This window comes from Ceratotherium simum, chromosome 16, assembly GCF_057802395.1.
Source record: "Ceratotherium simum simum isolate JZ-2026a chromosome 16, ASM5780239v1, whole genome shotgun sequence".
Classification (NCBI taxonomy): Eukaryota; Metazoa; Chordata; class Mammalia; order Perissodactyla; family Rhinocerotidae; genus Ceratotherium; species Ceratotherium simum.
The window spans coordinates 35603163-35625833 of record NC_141915.1 but is presented as its reverse complement, the minus strand read 5'-3'; the positions used below and the strand labels follow the sequence as shown (position 1 = coordinate 35625833).

The window sequence follows — 22671 nt, the reverse complement described above, 5'->3', positions numbered from 1 at the left end:
CAGTCCTCACTCAGTCTGAGGGAATCATCCAGTGGTTCTAAATGAGAGAAGTAATTTACACAATTGAGTTAAGAAAATCAACAAGATTACAGCATTGATATAACTTAATGACTTTAAAAACATTTCCAGATAGGCTGATTATAGTTTATGGCCACTGGAAACATAAAGTGTCTCTCTCAAAACATCATCATGACTTCTGAGCATGGCTAAGAGCCTTCCAGAGCCAGCCCGGATGGCCTAGTGGCTAAAGGCCGGGGCGCTCCGCTTCGGTGGCCCGGGTTTGGTTCCCGGTCATGGAACCACATCGCTCGTGTGTCAGTAGCCATGCTGTGGCAGTGGCTCATACAGAAGAACTAGAAGGACCTACAACTAGAATATACAACTACATACTGGGGCTTTGGGGAGGAAAAAGAAAAAAAAAAAAAAGAGCCTCCCACTAGACTTCTCATTAACACTCCTGTAGAGATTCTACAAGTCATGTAACTAATACATCAAAAATGGTCTTATTCCCTTGACTTCAAATCAGAATAGCAACTAATCGGAGGGAACAAAGCATAGAGCCTAAGGGCATGAACTCTGGAACCAGACTATCTGAGTTTGAATCCCAAGTCTGCCACTTACTGACCATGTAATCGTGGGTGAGTTAATAAAGCTGTCTCAGTCCCCCTTCTGTAAACTGGGTTAGAACTGCGAGTGGCACATAGTGCTACATAAGTACATCTGTTAACAGAATGATTTAAAACATCAAAAAATATGGCTTCAGAGTAAGTGTTGTACTAATTTTCCAATTGTATGCACCCAGAAACTGATCCTAGGTCCTTTAAACATGAAGATACTAACTTCCTAATATAACACAAAAAGTGAAGAACTCTGATCTCAAGTACCTCCTGGGCCAAACTGATTAAGCATCCGCTGATTGGCATACTAAGAAATATAATGGGTTTTATTCAGCAGTGGCAGTTTTACTTACTTGTCTTCTAATAAGGCAATTTCCTCTCATCTGATCTTGCACTCGAGTTGTTATTCTGCTTCTGACAAAAGTGTGCATTCTAGTCAAGCACGGGTCTATAGCTGATGTACCACACCTCTGCTATTTTCTGTTTGTGTAGGGAAGCGGGTGGAGGAAGGTCCCCAACCAGCATTTTACTTCACTAGCTTAAGTATGTCCAAAGAGAGAGACTTCATTTCATGAGAACAAAATCAACACCAACACACGTTTGGAAAACATTTTCAACTCCGGGAACCTTTAGTTTCACCTTCAAAAACTAAGAAGTTAATCACAGTAAACAAAGATTGTCGTTATCTTTAAAGAGCCATTTTGACTGAAGGCCTACATTTGCCATCTAATATAGGCTAAAGCTATTCAAAGGAGACTAACACCTGATTTTAGAAAAGATAGGCAGTAAAGGAATATTCTAAACCCAGAGAGCTACTTTTGGTATCACCTTCTTCACCCATCAAAGAGCTACGCAATCCATAAGGCAGCGTTTTGGACACCAGGATAGGGCCATTCAGAGACTGCTACAGTAACCATAGTTAGAGAAGTCAAAATGACGGGAGGGACCTATTAAGATAATTAACTCATCAAACTGTCAACCAAAACAGTCTCCGCACAGAGGGTCAAAAGTGTGATGGCCGTGGGGAGAAAAAAATTGGGGACTAAGATGTAAGCTTTTCTAAGCTGCGCTAGACGAAAGCACCTTTTAAAAAATTTCCGTTGCTCATTAGGAGCAATTTTTCAGTCTTTGGCCTTTTTCAGTCTTTAAAAAATCAGGGCCCGGCCTGGTGACCAAGTGGCTAAAGTTCCGTACGCTCCGCCTTGGTGGCCCAGGTTCGCAGGTTCTATCCCAGGCCAGGACCTACTCCACTCACCAGCCACACTGTGGAGGTGTCCCACGTACAAAACAATAGAGGAGGATCGGCATAGATGTTAGCTCAGGGCTAATCTTCCTCAAGCCAAAAAAAAAAAAGGGGGAGGATTGGTAGCAGATCTTAGCCCAGGGCGAATCTTCCTCAGAAGGAAAAAAAGAATTAAAAAAAATCATGAAGTCCTCAAGGACACCAAACCCAAATCAAACTTATTTTCTTGAAGCCAATCAAGATATAATCCTCTTTCAAGCACCAAACCAACATGTGTACTAATATGAAATTTCCCTAAGATTTTGTCAGTACACACATCCCTAAGACCTGAAAGATGTTCATACTTACATTAAGCTTATTTAAAATAAGCTTATCTGTATTAGTGTTCCAGATTGTTACAAATTCTATTGTGTATGTACTGGCCAGCTGCCTTATTCCGATTTTCAGAAAAAGTATGCTAACTTGAACCTTTCTTCATTTATAAAGAGGCAGTTTTCTTCCAAGTTAAGCCTGTGATAACCACCCAGAAGTCTCTAGCAGACATTAGTGCTTAAAACCATCAGTGATTGTTCCCTTACAGCTATTCAACTTTGCGATCACAAAAGCACATAACTGATGGTGTTGGCAGAGCAGATCTCCACTCACTACCCCAACACTTCTTCATAGCCTCATTCTGTCCACTGAAGGACAAAGGCCTCACCATGGAGCTCACAGAACAGCTCAGCTCTGTTATTTCCAGGGCTTGTTTCCTTGAAACTTTTTATGGCTCTAAACTGCATGGGTGACAGACAAAAGGCTTTTGTAGACTGGTGTCCAAAAAACTCATTTGAGACCAAATTTATTTGACTAGTAACCCAGACAGTGCTGGTTTCTCACTAGGAAAGTACAGAGCAAGTTATTTTTTCTTGCAATTCAAGACAATTTTCTCAAGACAGCAATACTGTCAACACTGTATCAATGGACATTTAAACAGTGTAATGACTCATCATTTTACTTTAAAAATAGTGTCTCTCCCTGCCAACTCATCAGTTTTCAAAAAACTCCATCCTTAAGCCACTACAATTTGACACATTATGGATGACCAATCTTTGAATCTCCCAAACCAGCAGGTTGGCTATCCACTTGCAAAACAAACAAAAAAACCCAAAATGTAAACTTTTTTGCTGGGAAAATGCACAAAAATACTAAAAGTTAGCAACCTGTCCAATCTTGAATAGATTTTGATCATAAATTCCCTAGCTACATACAATGACTGGACTCCAAGGGTAAGGATTAGTAAACAGAACTAAATCTTTTTAAATAGTTAGGTCAGCTGCTTCGTCCAAACAAGTTTTCTGAGCTATTCATCTCCCATGCAGAAACAGAAAACTGACCCAATGGTCTCTCTCCATATACCTTTCAAATAAATCCTCCCAGGTTAGATGAGTGAATTTCATTTTACCACCTCTCTTAGATGTCAGCATGACACCCCACTTTAAAACTTGCTATAAAATAGGGTTGACTGGCCTTAGCATACCATCCCTAGCACCGGGAGACAGATGTGGACTGGACAGTTGCTAAAAAAAATAAAGCTGCCCCAGGCATTGGTCAGGCTATGGAGTTTTGCTAGGACAACTTTTTATGCGGCAAATTACTATCTGGTGCGCTAAGAGAGCAACTGCTTTCCATTACTCCTTTGTGATTCACTGAGTCAGACCATTCTGCATCATAAGCATTTACAACATCGTAACTCCAGAGGAAGGGCTTTGGCAAAGGTTAAAAATAAAGACCACAATAAGTGCTTTTAATTTTAAAGAATTTTAATACAAACTTAATATAAACTATTTCAGTCCCTCTTAACATGTAAGACACTGACTCAAAATACTTTTATACCGTTTTTTCAAGTATTGCACAATATAGGTACAAAATTAATATTTACGATTACATTTTCTTCCATAATATATAGCAAAAATCTTTAAACCTTTAACAGAAAATACATTCTTTTGAAAAAGCAAATATTCGTACATTTTAATTCCACCACTAAAGGAATATCCTGTACACAATTTTTAGAATAGTTGATGTCTTTAAGATGGATATTTTACAATTTCAGTAAAAAAAATACAACATGAAGCTGCTGCTGTCACAGATCACTGTAGTAAAAAGATATAAATGCAATACCATGTCGTAGAAACAATATATATATCCTCTGATATTTTACAAACTTTGTACTAAATTAAATTATACAATTAGAAAAGACCAATAAACCCACTTATTAGTGCCAATTTTTTATATAAAAAAAAAAATCAGCCATGTCTCTGCTATATCTTAAATACTGTAAGAGGCCATATCTGAGAGTATACTTTAAAATATACAGTCAGTATAAAATAACTTTGTGCTTGGTTGGCAAATGAAAAATGATGCATGTTTTATTTTTGTAACCAAGCTTGAATGTATCCTTACTATAAGCTTAAAAGAAAAAAATCTCAAGGAGGTGAAAAAAAATCCCCCTTGGGCCCGAGCATTTTAACTTGTACGATACATTTTTTTCTTTTTTTAGTTAGCCATAACAGGCTGGAATTGCTGGTTAGAATACTGCATGTTATTTAAGCTAAAATTCAAGCCATCTACAAAAGACTTCTCGTTGAGGCCTCCATAGGCTGCAAACACATCAAAGGCATTACTGTACTGGAGAGGACTGAGGTTAAGAGGGCTGTCACCTGGGAACATTCCATTGGTACTACTACCTTGACCCTGCATATTAGGAAAAATAAATTCCTTGGCATTAGGAGAAAGAGCAGAGGTTTTCTGCTGTTGCTGCTGCTGCTGCGGTGGTGGTGGCGGCGGCTGGGATGGCTGCTGCTGTTGCGGCTGCTGCTGGCTACCCAGGCCAAGCCCGTACAGAGAGTGCATTGAGGAAGAGATGGCTTTCTGCTTCAAGAGGTCATTCACATTCAAGCCCAGGTTGATAGGAGAAGTACGAGCAACCTTGTTGCTACGGCCACTATTCTTCATTTTGGTAGAGCCGAACTTGGTGGCAGCAAAAGTGGCAGTGGTAAAGGTTAAAGGCTGAGTGGACCGGGGCATGAAGGTAGGGCTTACAGCAGCAGAGTGACCAAAGGGAGGCGATGGAGAGCTGGACACTGAGGAGGCTGGGTCACTTATGGGCATAAAAACCTGGGCCTCTGGGTTAAAGCTGTTTTTGATCTCCTTATCCAACTCACATCCATTTTCATTATTATCATCCACATAAAGCACCTTCACTGGTCCCTTTTCACCAATTTGGTAGGAAACCTCGAATGGGTCGATCCAAACGCTAAGATCCTGCGGCAGATTGCCGCGAACATCATCAATGTCCAAACCACTCTCTTTGGATGCTTGTTCAATCACTGGGTCCACTTTCTCTCCTATGTGGATACATCTAAACCCTGATCCTTTGTATGGCTTTTCAGGATACCAATGCCCTTCATATTTCTTCTTAAGAAGTCTCTCAAGCTCTTCACCAAAAATGTTGACACGTCTCCTGGGAAGCTTATTGTACAAATATGAAATAATAAAATTTAGTGCTACTTGGATTTCAAGCTGCATAGCTGCTATGCCACAAAGTTCTATTTGTGTTTCAATTCCCCCACACACTTTAAAAAAAAGAGTGTTCAGTTTGTGGCAGAAAAACAAATTTTCATTCAAAGTGCTGGTATTAGTAGATTATCCCCTTCACCTTGAGTGGTCTTGTTCCTTAAAGAAAAAACAAAAACAAAAAACAAACACGTCCAAATAAGATCAGTTTAAGTCCCACAACCTTTTTCTACCCTCAGAGTAATTTAATTTTTGACAAAGTCTAATAAGCTATACTGAAAAATATAATCAGCACAAAATAAAGGAACATACAATAGAAAATCGTTTATTGAAGTTCAAAATCTCACGGGAAAACTCAGGATTTACAGTTAAAACAATATTTTTGTAACCCTATTATTTGCTTCTGTTCCTGAATAGAGTTCTAAGAACAAAAAGATCTCCAGAATATGTAGCGTATTCCGTCTTTGTCTTCCCTCAATTCTCACAGGAACATTTACTGGAAACTATATTCAGCATACCCATCCACCCACCTCCACACATATATATGCCAGTTTTACAAGTTGGGCACATTCCTATTCACCAGTTTGGAACTGAATTCTATATTTCAGTTCATTTTGGATATATACTGCTTAAATCTGCTTTATCGTTAAACATTTAGAAATTTGAGAAGTTAGGAAAATTATTATAATTTCCAAAGTATATGACGCTAAAATTAAAGGTACTATATGACTTGCCATCCTCGTGAACGATAATTATGAACCTAAAATTATCCTATATAGTTGCGGTCTTCAGCACACGAAGGGCGCACAATGTAATAATCGAGCTTCTCTGCGCTTTTTCTTTTCAATGTGTATTTTTCTAAATCTGAAAATACTTCTTCGGCAGCAAGTCTAACAAAAGAAACTATTAATTTCAAAAGTCTATTGATCATTCTGTTTAAAGGGCAGGGTTTCTGAGTTTTATTCTGATTTTCAAAACCACCTCCCTCTCTGACGATAAGAGAACAGCCGGAGAGGCATGGACGATAAGGTCGACCTTTAAACGTTTGCTGGGTCAGCACTGGGTGGGGATAAGAAAAGATCAAGGGCAAACAGAAGATACTGCAAAGGGGATCTATTTGTACACCGAGGTTGATTTAAAAGGACATTTAAAAATCAAGTCGGTATTAATCCGTCTGTTCCATTTTCCATATGCGTGGTGACAAAGGGGAAAAAAAAGAATCTCTGGCAGCCCCCAAACTACAAACACTTTCCAAGCCAAGAGCCTGAGCGCCGGCAAAGGCAGCTGCTGATTAAGCCAAATTGCTTGGAGGTGCAGCCGAGCGAAATTCAGGCTCGGCGGAAGGTAGTTTTAAAGCAACGCCTTAAGACAGGAGTGGGAAGAATTACATAAACAGCCAGTTGGATCTCATTAGATTTCTGCTCACAGCTCTCGGGGCCCAAGCGCTACAGCAGCCACAGCAAGAGGAGGAGGAGGAGGGAACAAGGGTCCCCGCAGGAGGAGGAGGAGGAAGGCCACGAGCAAGGGAAAAGCAAGCACTCGGGGCCGGGCACCGGGCAGGTCGGGGCGCCGGCCGCCCCGGGTCAGCCGCTCCCCTCCCCCCGCCGTAACCTGACCCGACCCGCCGCGCCCGCCCCCCGCCGCGGCTCCTGGGACCCGGCCAGAGCCCGGGGAAGCACCGGTTCCCCGGCCCCATGTTCGGCCCCGCGGACCCCAGCGTTCCCCTCGAGCTCGCCGCTCCCCCCGGGCGCCCCAATCTCCGATTCCCGTCCGCTCGGCCCGGGCCGCCCTTCCCCGGTCACCCGCCCCGCCTCCGGTTCCCGGGCGCGCCGGGGCCGCCCGGAGCCGCTCCCCTCCGCGCCCCAGCCGCGACGCCGCCCGCCCCGAGCCCCCGAGGAGCCCCGAGGGCCCAGGGCTCGACGCCGCTGCAGCCCCTCCTCCTCCGGACCCCGCCCGCCGCCCCTCGATACTTACGGGCTGCTTCGGGGCTGCGTCCACCACAGACCCGACCGCTGGGCGGGGGAGAGGGGGCGGCGGGGCGGGGGCACGGAGAGTCGGCAGCGGCGAGCGGGCTGAGTGCGCGACGCCGCCGGGCGGAGGGCGTGGAGGACGGAGCCTCGGGAGCGCGGCCCTTCTGGCTCGGGTGGCGGGGACGCGGTCAGGCGAGCGCGCTCACTTCTCCACACAGCCCAGTGCTCGGCCCACCGTCCCCGTAGTGCTCTCACTCCGCACCGGGCCAGAGCTTCACTTCTTCTGCCGCGGCGCGCGCCCCGCCTCTCTTTTTATATCCTCCTCACCGCCCCCCCATCCCCCTCCCCTCGGGGTGCGCGCGCGCCCGCCCGGCGTCACACAGCTGCGGGCAGTGTAACCATTCCCCCCGCCCACCCCGCGCCCGGACCCTCGCCGGCCGGCTCCGCCCCTGCCCTGCCCCCCGACGCCATTGGCCTAGTCCCGCCTGCCCACGTCCGGACCCGCTGTGGAGGACCGGGCTGGGCAAGGCCACACCCCTCGGGCTCCAGGATGGCCAATAAGTCGACGATCTGGAGTCGCCGTGGGCGGGATTAAGAGAAAACGTGGAAAGACATTGGGGGAGAGACGTGCCAGTGAGGGTGGTGGCTGACGCTTGGTCCAGGCGGAGAGAGCCGGAGAGAAGGGGGAGGGGAGCGAAGCAGGTGGCGAAGCGGAGGGGGAGAACCGGGAGGAGAGCCCAAGGCCTCGAGAGGGAGGGAGAGTTTACGAAAAATACCCTACCCGAGTGGGACTGTGGCCGAGGAAAATCCCACTCGTGGACGAGCTACCGAGTCGGCCTCCAGCGCACCCAGGAGAGCCTAGGGAAAGGGCGAACGGTGACGGGCACCCGTGCACCCGATTAATTGAATAATAATCACCTCAGGGGCCTAGGCCAACTGCCACCCAGAGAGTGGCAACTGCAGAACCCAAGGCTTCCGCGCCAGGCTGGGGGTGGGGAAGGGAGACCACCTGGCCACACCTCCCGCCCAGGTGACAGTTTAACTGCCTCCGCACCCCACATCAGACCTCCCCGTGCGACCTGGCAGCAACTCGGACTTGGGGGTGGCTTGAGACTGTAAGAAGAATCACATTTTTTCCAAACGTCCCAACCCAGGCCTCCGTGCCAAATTGCGTACGTATCTGGGTATATCTATGCATGCGTGTATTTCAAGTGCCTACTTGAATATAAATACACATAATAAACACGGTGGCTTCCTGTAATGTGCATTTAAGATACTTTTCGCTTGAAATACGGACGGGTAAGCAGGGAGTGGGGAAAAGAGAGGGACTCACGGCGGGGGGGGGGTCGGTTAGCGCCCTTTTTCACAACCTGCAGCAGAGAAATACACGAAGTTACCCCGGGAGTGGAACCAAGCGTCCCTCTCGGCTAAAAATATTACTCACAGGTAGCAACGACGCCTGATTGGCCACGCTTCTCCCTTAGCAACCAGGCGATTGGCTGTCTGGTATCCAAGAGACCGACGTCAAGCTCGCACTGGGAAGAGGGGAGAGAAAGTCTAGAGGGAGGGTAGGGCGGGAGGAGGAGAAAGAGGAGGGATGAATGAAACGCCCATCGCCGGCCTTCCCCTCTCCCCTTTCCTCTGCGCTCAAGGAGCGCTTCCCGGAAAAACACCAGTTGGGGCTCCGCCTTCCTCTCAGAACTGAGGGGCCTGCACTCTCCACCTGCTATAAGGAAGTTAAGCCGCAACTCACTGAGGATTGGGGTATCTGCGGAGCCGGCTGTGTAGACCAGCTGTGCTCCTCCGGCACAAACCCGCTTTACGTGTTAGGCCTAGAGGCTTTGCGCTTAATGGACGCAAAATCTGGTTGTAGCCTTTTTCTCCATCCGGACTCTCGTGCCTTCCTCCCCCTCTCCGCTTTTAGAAGGAACCGAATTGAAAAAGGATATTTCTCAAGTCCCAGTGTGTGTTTGTGTGTGTGTGGGGGGGTAGATGGGTCTGTGGAGTGGGCTGAGGGTGGGAGTGATCAGGTGACCGATTTCATGTTTATTGTACAGATTCCTAAAACCCAGGCAGCGTTTTTTTAAGAACAGAGAAATTTTATTCAATGGCTCTTTAAATTCGGATTTTTTAGTGTTTGGGTTTTTTAATTGTAAACAAGGAAGAGTGGGACTTGATTGTGCAAGTATGGAAGCATTGTAAATTAAAACGCCCCTTCCTCTGCATCAAAAAATTTTATATTATTCGTTCAGTATTTTCTTCTTGCTCATTTGTACTTTTTTTGGAATGAAAATTAATTCCATTTGTTATAAAAAATGAGTTATTTTTAATTTTATAATTAGTTGAGCACAGAAATTTCAAGAAACTAGGTAGGCTATTTTGGGAATGGCTTATGAGAGAAACACTTGATTTTTCATGTGCTCCAGAGCATCATTTCTCTTACCATTAGGCAAATAATATTACTGTACCAAACATCCAGAATTGCAGCAGCATGTGTCGGCCCATGTGTCTTGATTTGTAATTTGGAAAATATATCACTATAATTAGAGGAGCGTATTAGGCTTGGCTGAGATTACAATGTCTAACTAAAGATAGATGAATTGTAATTTTGTCAAGCTTATCTATACTTTTCAAGAATTCTCTAAAGGGAAGGCACACATTCTCTTTTCTGCATGTCCCCAATCTATAATCCCAGGTTTGAAATTCTGTAGCAGTCATCTGATAGGTACTGATTAAATATCAATAGCAGTAAATAGAATTTTTAAATCAGAAATCTGTCTAAAATATGAGTTATTGCTGCTCAGCCCAAGGCTATGAGAAGGTTTCAGACCAAATATAAATATAAACACACACACACTGAGGCCTCATGCATACTGGAAAAAGCACTGAAGAGCAGGTATTGGGAGATCTGAATTTCACCTGTTTCTATCAACTTTTAGTTCTCTCATCTATAAAAAAGGGTTGAATTAAATAATCTCTAACATCTCTTTCAATTAAAAAATTCCACATTTAAAACTCAATGCCTCTAAAGTAAATAATGTAGTTCTTTTTCAAATATAGGTTGCAAATAAAAGGGAAACCAGATTCATATCCTTCCGACATTGCCAGTCACAAGGTACAAAATTCCCTTTATCCAAGTTTTATACTTTAAAGGACCCCTCATATGGCTTATTACTGTTTAACATCTACTTTGGAATTGTGCAGGGGAGTGGACTGCTAGATGATTATTCAGATTTATGGAGGGAAAAAAAGAAGAATTTGATATTAGACTCCAGGTGGTATCACAATCAACAGGCATTCCTCTCTCTGGGTAACCCATAGTCACTGGAACTCACGGCCGTTGCCTTCACATCCTTGCATCCCACACGATTCCTAGAGAGATGCCTTCCAATAAAGGTAATGATTGTTTGGTAAACGAATAAGTTCCAATATCATTGTAAAATTCAGTTCTTGAAAGTGCCCTGAATTATTACCTCATTCACACATGTAAACACACACACACACCCTACCTTGATTTCTGAGAGAGCTGTGTCCTAAACTTTCTAATTCTCATTCTGTTTCCTTGTAAACTGAGAGAGGATTGTGAGATCACCATCACATGATATGTATTTACTAAGGCTCGTTTCACTTCTCAAGAATCGGCCTTTTACTTTTATTTGAAAATTGGGCAACATACGAATATAATGTCGTTCTTGTCATTATTGTTATTCATTTCTTTTAGACCATCACGCAACATGAGCCATAACATGCACGTCTTAAAAACTGTTAATAAGGAGTAGTTATAAACAAATCTTTGAGTTATTAAAAACCAAGTAAACCAATTCTTTCCCAAACATTTCTCAAAGGAAGGCACACTCTTATAACTGAGGAAACCTCAGTGTGGTTTCCTATGGCTTCTCATGGTTAGTAAAGGAGGGCCATACGTTCTCCAAAAGAGATGGGAACATAGACATTTGTAATGAAAAGATAACTAGATAACATTGAACAAACCTGTTTATCTTTGGAACAGGAAATTCCAACGAAGCAACTTGGTCTGATAGGACAATGTCTCCTTATAATTTGCTCACTCCCTATTATCTTGATGAACAAAAATCCAAACCAAATCTAGAAATTTCTTTCCATTAGCCAAGGATGAAGATTTTGATCTCAGCCAGAGATTACAGTTGCAGATTCTAGGAGTGATACGGTGTTCCCCACATTCTAAGTACAAAGAACATTTATTTAAAGTACTCTGGGGGCCGGCCTGGTGGCGCAGCAGTTAAGTGCATGCGCTCCGCTTCAGCGGCCCCATGGTTCACAGATTTGGATCCCGGGCAAGCACCAACGCACCGCTTGTCAAGCCATGCTGTGGCGGCGTCCCATATAAAGTAGAGGAAGATGGGCACGGATGTTAGCCCAGGGCCAATCTTCCTCGGCAAAAAGAGGATTGCATCGGATGTTAGCTCAGGGCTGATCTTCTTCACACACACACACAAAAATAATAAAGTACTCTGGAGTACTTTAAATATATGAATTCTAGATTACATCCATTGCACACGATGTTAAGGAAAATTGGAACTGCTCTATTGATACATAAATTTAAAGCATAGATTGCATCTGTTATTACGTGACTCTGCTTACTAAAATAGAATTATATACATAAAATTCTATTTTATAGCATAGATACATGGTCCTGCAATTCTGGATATATATATATAGAGAGAGAGAGAAGAAATATATATATGCCAATTGTTGCAGACACTGTTGTGAGCTCAGCCATTTCCCATGCCCCATCCCCTTCCCCTCGTCCTCCTGACTAAAGTGGCTCTAAGGACTAAATATGTATTTTCCCTGCCTTCCTTGCAGTAGAGGTGGCATTGTGACACTGTTCTGCCAATGAGACATAAACAGAAGTCAGCTGGGATGGTTTCTGAGACAGCTTTGCTTTTCTTATCAAAGGAGCTTGTTCCCGTTAACTATTGCTGCATAACAGCTGTCCAAAACCTAGTGACATAAAACACCCACGTTATTATGCTCTGGGATCCTGTAGGTCGGGAATTCACAGAGGGCACAGGGGGAGGGCTGGCTCGTCTCTGCTCCACACATCTGGAGCTTCAGCTGGGAAGACTCAAACACTCAAGGATCATCTGGAGCAGATTTGTCTAATAGAACTTTCTCCAGTGATGGAAACAGGCGGTATCTGTGCTGTCTAGCAGGATGGCCACCAGCCACCTGTAGCTACTGAGCACTTGAAATGTGGCCAAGGGTGACTGAGGAACTGAAGTTTTTGTTTTATTTAGTCTTAGTTAAATGTAAATTTAAATAACCACATGTGGCCAGCAGGTCCTGAATTGGACAGCTGGATCTGGAGGCTTCTTCAATTAACGCGTCTAGCATCTGGGCTGGGATGACCCAAAGGCTGGGCTCAGCCGGCACGGTCGACTGGAGCATCTACACGTGGCCTCTGAACTCTCCCTGTGGCTTGAGCTTCTCACCCCATGGCACCTGGTTCTGAGAAGAAGCAACCCAAGAAGGAGTTTCTGGAGAGCGAACATTCTAAGGGAGCCACATGGAAGCTGCATGACCTTTTATGACCCAGCCTCAGAAGTCGCAAAGCACCACTTCTGCCATACTCTGTTGGTTGAAGTAATAATAAGCCTGCCTAGATTCAAGAGAAAAGCACATAGACCCCCACCTCTCAAGGGAGGAATGTCAAAGAATTTGGAATCATTTTTAAAAATCACCACTGGGAGACTTCCACCTTTTTCCTACTTTAACATGGATCTGATGGCAGGAGCTGCAGCAGCCTTCTTATAATGATGAAGAGAATGCAAGATAATCACAGAGATAAGGGCTCTGACCAAAGTTAGTAACTGTCTAGGTCTAGTGTACTTTTTATTTTATTTTATTTTTGTGAGGAAGATCAGCCCTGAGCTAACATCCGTGCTCATCCTCTTCTTTTTGCTGAGGAAGACCAGCTCTGAGCTAACATCTGTTGCCAATCCTCCTCCTTTTTTTTCCCCAAAGCCCCAGTAGATAGTTGTATGTCATAGTTGCACATCCTTCTAGTTGCTGTATGTGGGACGCTGCCTCAGCATGGCCTGAGAAGTGGTGCATCGGTGTGTGCCCGGGATCCGAACCCGGGCCGACAGCAGTGGAGCCCGTGCACTTAACCACTACGCCACAGGGCTGGCCCAATTTAACATTTTTTAAGGAAACCTGAACTTGATTCTTAACAAAGCAAAATAATTTTTTTCTAGTCTAAAATATCAGGGCTTCTTTCTCATTATAAAACCTGGAAATGCTCATTGTAGAAAATTTGGAAAACAGAAATAAAGAATAAAATAGCAATCATCTTTAATCTCACCATGCAGTGATAACCATTGTCAGCATCCTGCCCCGTTTCTTTCTGAATGTTTCTACTGCATATGCAGTTTTGTATCCTCCTCTTCAGTTAGCATTACATTGTTCCTATTTTCCTCTGACACTAAGCATGGTCATAATCATCATTTTTAATGACTGTATTCTGTGATTTAGAATAATTTATTTAATCATTGCTTGGCATGGAGGTTGTTGAGAATTTTTCTGTATTAAAAACAATCATATTTAACAAACATTTTTCTATGTAAGTCTTTAACTGCATCTCTGATTATTTCCTTGGGATAGTTCCATAAGTGAATTTACCAGGTCAAAGAGAAGGGATATTTTTCAAGGTCCTTAATATATAATGATGATCCACTTCCCAGAAAGATTGTACTATTTTATACTCCCAGGGTATAATCATATGTCTCACTACATCCTAACCAGCAATGCCCACTAAGATTTTTTTTATATTCTTTGACTAATATTTTATTCTTTGACTAATTTGATAAGTAAAATGGCATCTCTGTTTTTTTAGCTTGCATTTCTTGGATTATATGTAGGATGAACGTGTTTTCACATATTTGTCAGCTCCTTGAATTACTCTTTCGATGAATTTTCTATCCTTGCCTTTTCTCCGCATTTCTATGAGAGGTCTTTGTGCTTTTCTCTTCAATTTGTGTGAGCATCTTGCATTTTCGTTGCCAAATAGGTGGCTGAACATGATTCCGATCTGAAGTTTCACTCTAGAACTTTCCCAAACTTTTAAACGTGTGATTTTGATGCCTAGAACCTTGATTTCCGATCTATTGTAAACCTTGTTAACATTCAGCCTGACTCAAAGGTGATGAATGAACCCTTAAAAAGCAAAGACAGTAGGGGGCAAAACAAAACAATTTTAATGATCTTTACTAGGTCTTCTTTCTCCTCGATCTTTCTGCCACATTTTACTCTGTTTACTGGCAACTACTTGAAACATTCCCTTTTGACTTTGCACAGTCTTGCATTGACATACACTGTACCCAACGTGGCTCCCACTTCCTAACTATCTCACCCTCTCAGCCATAGTTGAGCGTAGTAGAAAAACTAATGCACTCGAAATTAGAGGATTTGTGTTTGAGCCCTGTTTTGCCAGATATTAGCTGGGTATGGCTGCGCTGAGTCTCAGCCCTCATATAATAAACAGAAGCAATAATTACTCTCTGAGCTGTGTGAGAATCAAACGAGACAATGCCTGTGAAAATGCTTTGTGACCTGTAACACCCTGCATAGATGTTAATCTTTTCTTCTTCCCTTCCTCCTTCCCTTTCTCCTTCCCTCTCTTCTCCCAAGCTCTCCTTTCCCCTCCTCCTACTTCTCTGCCTTCTTTGCTTCTTATATCTGACGGAAATTTGACTCAGCTCAAGTAAGAAAAGACGTGAAATTGCTTTGAAACTATAAACAAGTATTATTATCACTGTCTTCTCTCATACACAGTGTCCCCATCTCTGTCATTCTCACCTTCAAAATGTCTCTCAGAATCTCATGCATTGGTGTTTTAGATTATTTAGATCTTAGGTTATCTAACTTTCCATGTGTTTCTCTCCTGTCTCCTATGCTAGATTGATTCCCAGCTTTCTTAGGGCAGGGACCATGTCTTCTGCTTTTTTGTATCTTTGCACTAGTGCCTTGCAGTCAATTGATATTGGCTGACTGATGGCTTTGCCCTGAAGTTGCCTAATCCAATGAAAGAACATAGAATATTTGAGAAAGGGTAAGAGTGACTGGCGTATGGATTCAGAAGGTGAGACTCTAGAGAGTGGGCTGCTTGGGCAGAAGCCAGATTGCTGAGGTCCTTGGGTTAGAAAACTGGGAATTTTGCCTTTTTTTTTATGAGGAAGATCAGCCCTGATCTAACATCCGATGCCAATCCTCCTCTTTTTGCTGGGGAAGACTGGCCCTGAGCTAATATCCATGCCCATCTTCCTCCATTTTATGTGGGATGCTGCCACAGCATGGCCTAACAAGTGGTGTGTCGGTGTGCGCCTGGGATCTGAACCCAGGCCACCAGCAGGGGAGTGCGTGCACTTAACCGCTACGCCACGGGGCCGGCCCCAGTATTTTGCCTTTAATAGATGGGAAGATGTTGAGTGATTTTTCATTAGGGAAATGACATTATTGGACTTGTCTGATTGGACCATATTTTATTTAGCTCTGAACCCCAGAGCCTAGTACCATGCTTGGCACACAGGAATTGCCCTGTCAATGTGTGTTCAATTGCCTTTATCACTCAACAGAGCATTCTGCAGTTGTTCAGTTATTCTGAAGGCGAAATCCTCTGTCTTTTAGGGAGGAAATAGACTCTGCCTGTACACCAGTATTTCTACTCACCTTGGAACAAAAAGAAAGGAAACAATTCTAAGGCAGGGCATAAGCCAAAAGGGGAAAGATTTATACGATCTGAAGAGAAACCAGAGTGGGCACAAGCCAAAAGATTTTGGTTTCTGGAAAACCTAAAAACTTTCCGTGGAAAATTCAACTGGGGCTCCAGGAAGGTTGGTTTCTTCTACTTCTACCTTCTCCGTCTGTGCTGGGTATTTGTTGTTACTTTAGACAATATCCATTCCCCTTTCCTCCAGCAACAGTCCTGATTTTTGTTTGAGCATCCATCCCTCTCCCACTCTCCATCCATGTGCTTCCTTTGGGGCCCGATATCTAGGCCAAAGACAACTAGAACATGATATTCTCCTGGCCACTCGGATGGGCTCAGGGATGGCCACTGACCTGATTAGACCAATCAGAGCCTATAACTTTCAATTCTGGGACTTCTGTTTGAGGTATTGAGGATAAGGACTCTTTCCTGTGGAATATGAACCTGGAAGCATCCATTGTTGAGGCTACTGAGCTGGCTGCCGTGAAGTACAATTGTTTGATCCCATGGGCTAGTCCTCCAAAAAGCCACAGGACAGTCCGTCTGAGTAAAGAAAGGGCAAAGAATTTATTCACTGGTTCTCATCTCCCACTGATCAAAAGATTCATATCCCAGGACGTTAACTCTCCCACATTTCCGGGTTTTGGATGTTGGAAGCCAGGTGGGGTTCAACTGGGAAGTGTCAACTGGGAAGTCCCGAGGCAGGAGGCGAGTGACACAGTGTGAATGAGGAGCTGTCAAGTTGTGCCTGTGTGAAGTTAGTAGGAGCCTGTGCAGCTCTGGTCACAGCAGTGTCAGTTGGAAGGTGAGGTGAGGCCAAGAGAACCTGAAGTGATGCCTCAGCGGTATCAATCCTCACGAGCTAATAATAAGTTCCTTTTTGGCTAAAGCCAGTTGGGGTTAGGTTTCTACATAGACGATCTTGTGTCCACAGCCCCCATCTCCCCACTCCCTGGACTGCTGTAGCACTCACTGCCTGGGCCATTCATTTTGGCATGAAAGTGTGTGCTGCCTTTTTTGTTACTTAACTATATTGCATGGGATATACGTCCTGTCTCTCCAAGAGATCTGCACTGCCATGAGAGCAGGGCAGTCGCTTCTACCGCCCTGTGCCTGTGCCATTCACAGAATGCTTAATAAATATTTGGCTGAACTGACTTTTTTTTTTTGTGTGTGTGAGGAAGATCAGCCCTGAGCTAACATCCATGGTAATCCTCCTCTTTTTACTGAGGAAGACCGGCTCTGAGCTAACATCTATTGCCAATCCTCCTCCTTTTTTTCCCGCAAAGCTGCAGTAGATAGTTGTATGTCATAGTTGCACATCCTTCTAGTTGCTGTATGTGGGACGCTGCCACAGTGTGGCCGGAGAAGCGGTGTGTCAGTGCGCGCCCGGGATCTGAACCCCGGCCGCCAGCAGCGGAGCACGCGCACTTAACCGCTAAGCCACGGGGCCGGCCCTGAACTGACTTTTCAAATTTCATAAAATTCAGCATTCTGCTATTCGATCACTTGCGTCCCAATGTGCTTTTCCCAATATATGCTGTTTTTTCCCAATATATGCTGTCAAATTTTATCATTTGGGCAGTACTTACACAATGAATCACCAGATGATTTCACATGCTCAGTGGCATTTGAATTCTAAAGTTAAATCAATGTTTTTCTATTCTCAATGTGGTTAATATGAAAAAATGTTAAATGACATGTAGCATAACTCCAGGAGATTCAATATTGACCAAGACAGGAATTCTGGAAGTTAAGAATGGAGAGAAGAACCAGCAGGAATAATTAAATCATAGGAAAAAATTGATATATTAATTAGATAAAAAGTAAAGATTTGGATAATAAGCTTGATTTAATAGATATCTGTGTTCTTGTAGGACTTTCCAAGGATAGACATTCTTTTTAAACATCCATGGAAGAGTTTAAAATTGCCTGTGTAATGTATCACAAAGAAAATTTCCATAAATTGCCCAAAGTAGAAACCTTGTGACCCAAACTGTCCACAGAACATTAACACTGAAAATTAACAACAAATATAGCAAAAAACTTATTTACTTGCAATTGTAAAGCACTTTTTGAAATAGCTCTTAGGTTAAAGAGGAAATCAAAACTGAAATTTCATGTAATTTGTAGTTAAATAGGAAATCAAAATGGAAACATCGGATTACTTTAGAGTAACGACAATGTGTACACTATATACCAAATTCTGTAGAACACAGATAAAGGGATCATTGGAGGAAAATTTATTACCTTAAACACATTTATTAGAAAACAAGAGGGCCGGCCCGTCGCTTAGTGGTTAAGCACACGTGCTCCGCTACTGGTGGCCTGGGTTCGGATCCCGGGCGCGCACCAATGCACCGCTTCTCCGGCCATGCTGAGGCCGCGTCCCACAAACAGCAACTAGAAGGATGTGCACCTATGACGTACAACTATCCACTGGGGCTTTGGGGGAAAAAAAAAAAGAAAAGAAGAAAAACTAAAACTAAGTTATCTAAGCATTCAACTGAGGATGCTAGAAAAAGATAAGCAAAATAGATCTAAATAAAGTAGAATGTAAGAATTAATAAAGATAAAACTGAAATTGTTGGAATAACATCAGATATCTAAAAGCAAGACCTGATGATTGACCAATAAAATAGATAACTTTTTTACAAGTCAGATTAAGGGAGAAGGACTCAAATTGACAATTTTAGAAATAAGGAGAGAACATGATTATAGAAACAGAGGTTATTAAAGAAGAAGTAAGTACAACTGGATTAGATCTGGATTAAATTTACAATTTTCAGGGAAAATATAAATTGTCTCAATTGACTTAAGAAGTAGTTTCAAACCTAAATAGACTACCTGCAAAGGAGAAAAATTAGTTTAAGATCTACCCACAGAAAAGAAATAAGGCCAGAGTGGTGGTGTGGTAAGACCTTGCAAACTCATTTCGTGAAGCTGGCATAATGCTGATACCAAAGTGGCTGAGCGTAGAACAGCAACAACAAAAGGAAACCAAAGGCTCAAGTTGCTTATAAATGCAGATTTTAAAAATCCTAAAAGAAATATTGGCAAACTGAATCAACGTATTCAAAGCAGTGCAAGGATGGTTCAATATTAGGATACTTGTAATTCACTATATTAATACACCCAAGATGTATGAAAAGTGATCTCAATTGACACCAAAACAAAAGCATTTGATAAAATCCAATATCTTTTATGATTGGGGGGGAAAAAACCAAAAAACTTCTCTTAAGTGAAGTAGAGAAGAAAACATCCTTAACTTGATTAAATCTCCATCAGAAACTATAGCAAACGCTGTACTTAATGGTGAAGTATTGGAAGCATTTTCTTTGAAGTCAGGATTGAGACAGAGTTGATACCATTGTTATTTAAACAAGCTGGAGTACCTAGCTATTGTAATAAGATGTGAAAAGGAAATAAGAGGGATACGTCAACACAAGAAGAGACAAAATGGCATTATTTATAGATGATATGATTATTCATACAGAACATCCAGAACCAACACCTTAAAAAATGATTGTGACTTATGAAAGAGTTTAACAAAGTGGTAAATTAGAAAATAAACAGACCAAAAAGTCAATAGCTTTTCTATACAACAGCAATAATCAATTAGGAAATATAATAGAAACAAGGATATAGTTTACATTAATAATAAAAACCATGGGGCCGGCCCCGTGGCTTAGTGGTTGAGTGCGCCTGCTCCGCTACTGGCGGCCCAGGTTCGGATCCCAGGCGCGCACCGACGCACCGCTTCTCCGGCCATGCTGAGGCCGCATCCCACATCCAGCAACTAGAAGGATGTGCAACTATGACATACAACTATCTACTGGGGCTTTGGGGAAAAAAAGGAGGAGGATTGGTAATAGATGTTAGCTCAGAGCCAGTCTTCCTCAGCAAAAAGAGGAGGATTGGCATGGATGTTAGCTCAGGGCTGATCTTCCTCACACACACACACACAAAATAAAAATAAATAAAAACTATAAAGCACTTAGGAACAAATTATCAAAAAAATATAGAGGACTTATTATGAAGAAAACTATGAAACTTTATTGAAGGACGTACAATATTGAATACGTGGAGAAACAGCTTACTCCCGGATGCAAAGACTCAGTATTAAAAAGATATTAATTCTCCTCCAAATTAATCCCTATCCACACTCCAGCAGGACTTTTTATAGATATGCTGATTCTAAAACTCATCTGGAAGAGCAAATATACAAGAATAACCAAGAACATTTTGGAACAGAATAATAATGAGACAAGCACCTCCTACTATATATCAAGACATACAACAAAGATATCAAAGATATAATAATAAAAAACATGGAATTGATGTAGGAATAACCAAATGGGTTATATCCTGAAGTATATCCTGTATAAATAGGAACTTAGTTACAATCATGGTGGCAATTACAATTTATGGGGGAAAATGGTGTTGGGACAGCTGGCTATCAGTTTTAGGGGGAAGAATTTATACCACAACATACACAAAAATTCCAAGTGGCTTAAAGATCAAAACATTTTTAAAGCCTACAATAGGAGATAAATATAAAAACATATTTTTTAGATCTTGAATTGAGGTAGGCCTTTCTAAGGAAGGCCATAATCCTAAAAGCCATAAAGAAAAGATTAACAGAATACAGATAAACAGATTTATCTGTTAATAAACAGATTAACAGATAAACGTTTAAATCTTTGGTATAACTAAAGAAATAAACAACATTAAAAGACAAATGGCCAGGGGCCGGCCCTGTGGTCTAGCGGTTAAGCGCGCATGCTCTACTGCTGGTGGCCCTGGTTCGGATCCCGGGCGCGCACCGATGCACCGCTTGTCAGGCCATGCTGTGGCAGCGTCCCACATAAAGTGGAGGAAGATAGGCACAGATGTTAGCCCAGGGCCAGTCTTCCTCAGCAAAAAAAAAGAGGAGGATTCGCATGGATGTTAGTTCAGGGCTGATCTTCCTCACAAAAAAACAAAAAACAAAACAAAACAAAAAAGACAAATGGCCAGCTAAGAGAAATTATTTGCAATTTAAGCAAAGAACAAAAGATTAATATCCATAATATGTAAAGAACTTCTACAAGTCAACAACTGAATGGTATGTAAACCCAATGGAAATTGACCAACAGTAAAATGGAATCAACTTATTGAAGAAAAAAATACAACGTATTAATAAACACATAAAATGACAATCTCACTAATAACATGAGATGCAAAAATGAAAACAATGACATATTTTGTCTACTGGTTTGTTAGAACTTACTAAAAATTGCTAATTGCTAGTGTTGACAAAAGAATGGGGGAAAGGGCTCTCTAACAAGAATTCAAATTGGTTAAGTGTGAGGGTGGGAGTGAAAATTGATGCCATTTGCAGTGAGAAAACACCCACATGTGTGCAGAAAGATATATCTTTAAAGATACTTTACAGATACTTACTGTTTAGAATTGCAACAGAAATGGAAGCAACCGCCAACAGTAAAAGATAGTTGAGTAAGTTTGATACATCTTGTACTTTGAAGCTGTTGATGAGATGGATCCCTACTGATGGGTAAGATAATATGTATCAGGCATTGTTCTCTGAGCTTTACATCTATTTTCCTATGAGGAAAATGCCATAATTTGTGCTCTGTCACAGATGAGGGCACTGAGGCACAATGGGTCAGTCATTTATCTAAGATTACACAGCTGGTAAGTGGAGCTGGGATTTGAAACCGGATGATCTGGCCCCATAGCCTGTGGCTTGACCAGAACCCTAAATGAGGCTTCCATATGGCTATGATATACCGAGAAGATAAGCAAGCCACACAAAAATATCGAATCATCGCATCTTTATTAAAAGTAGAAAACATGTTTTGGTGCGTAGGATAAAGTGGTTACATTTGGCGAGGGGTAGCTTTGGAGGTGGGTGAGGGGCACTTCCCTTTGACTGCATTCTTTATATATTGCTTGAATTTTTCACAGCGAGCAGTTACATTCACAATGAAAAATAATATCATATTACTTATATTTTAATATTTATTATATAACATTATATATATTATATATTTAAGTTATCTTTATATTTGGGGCTTACTTCTTTGTTTATATAGTGTTTGTTTCCAGAAACTTCCTTCAGTTCAAACTTATCTTGTAAAAATGAGAACAGAATGCTCACACCCCACTTATCTGCCTACATTCCAAAAGCATTAATTCATCACTTTGGAAGAGACCTGATTTTGGTGCATTAAAATGCAAATACTTATTTGTTACAAGAATTCTGTAAATGGTCTAGCTAAAATCCCTTTAATTTAACACCTAACATACTCCCTAATAGAGCGTGCCTTTTTGTTTTCAGCATCTGGATTTTCCTTCTACAAGCTCTTTCTAAGATGCTGTGCTGGGTGCAAGGGGCTATAAGACTACGTAAGCCCCAAGCTAGTGGAAGCGACACACTTCCCAAGACAGAAACCCATGAGCTATCCTGGACACCCCTTCTTGCTCACCTCGTCCCTATTTCCAACCTGCTACTGAGTGCATCAGTCTAACCTCCTA

The 22671-nt window shown here is 42.4% G+C and overlaps 1 protein-coding gene across 1 annotated transcript; it reads right to left on the bottom strand.

Annotated features, from left to right (window-relative positions):
• Positions 1–3638: 3638 nt before the first annotated feature.
• TOB1 (transducer of ERBB2, 1) lies at positions 3639–7680 on the bottom strand. Its single transcript, XM_004434723.3, has 2 exons — positions 7387–7680; positions 3639–5571 (listed from the first exon to the last, which is right to left on the bottom strand). The coding sequence occupies exon 2, from the start codon at positions 5422–5424 to the stop codon at positions 4393–4395; it is 1032 nt and encodes a 343-aa protein (XP_004434780.1). The 5' UTR covers positions 5425–5571; positions 7387–7680; the 3' UTR covers positions 3639–4392.
• Positions 7681–22671: the final 14991 nt, after the last annotated feature.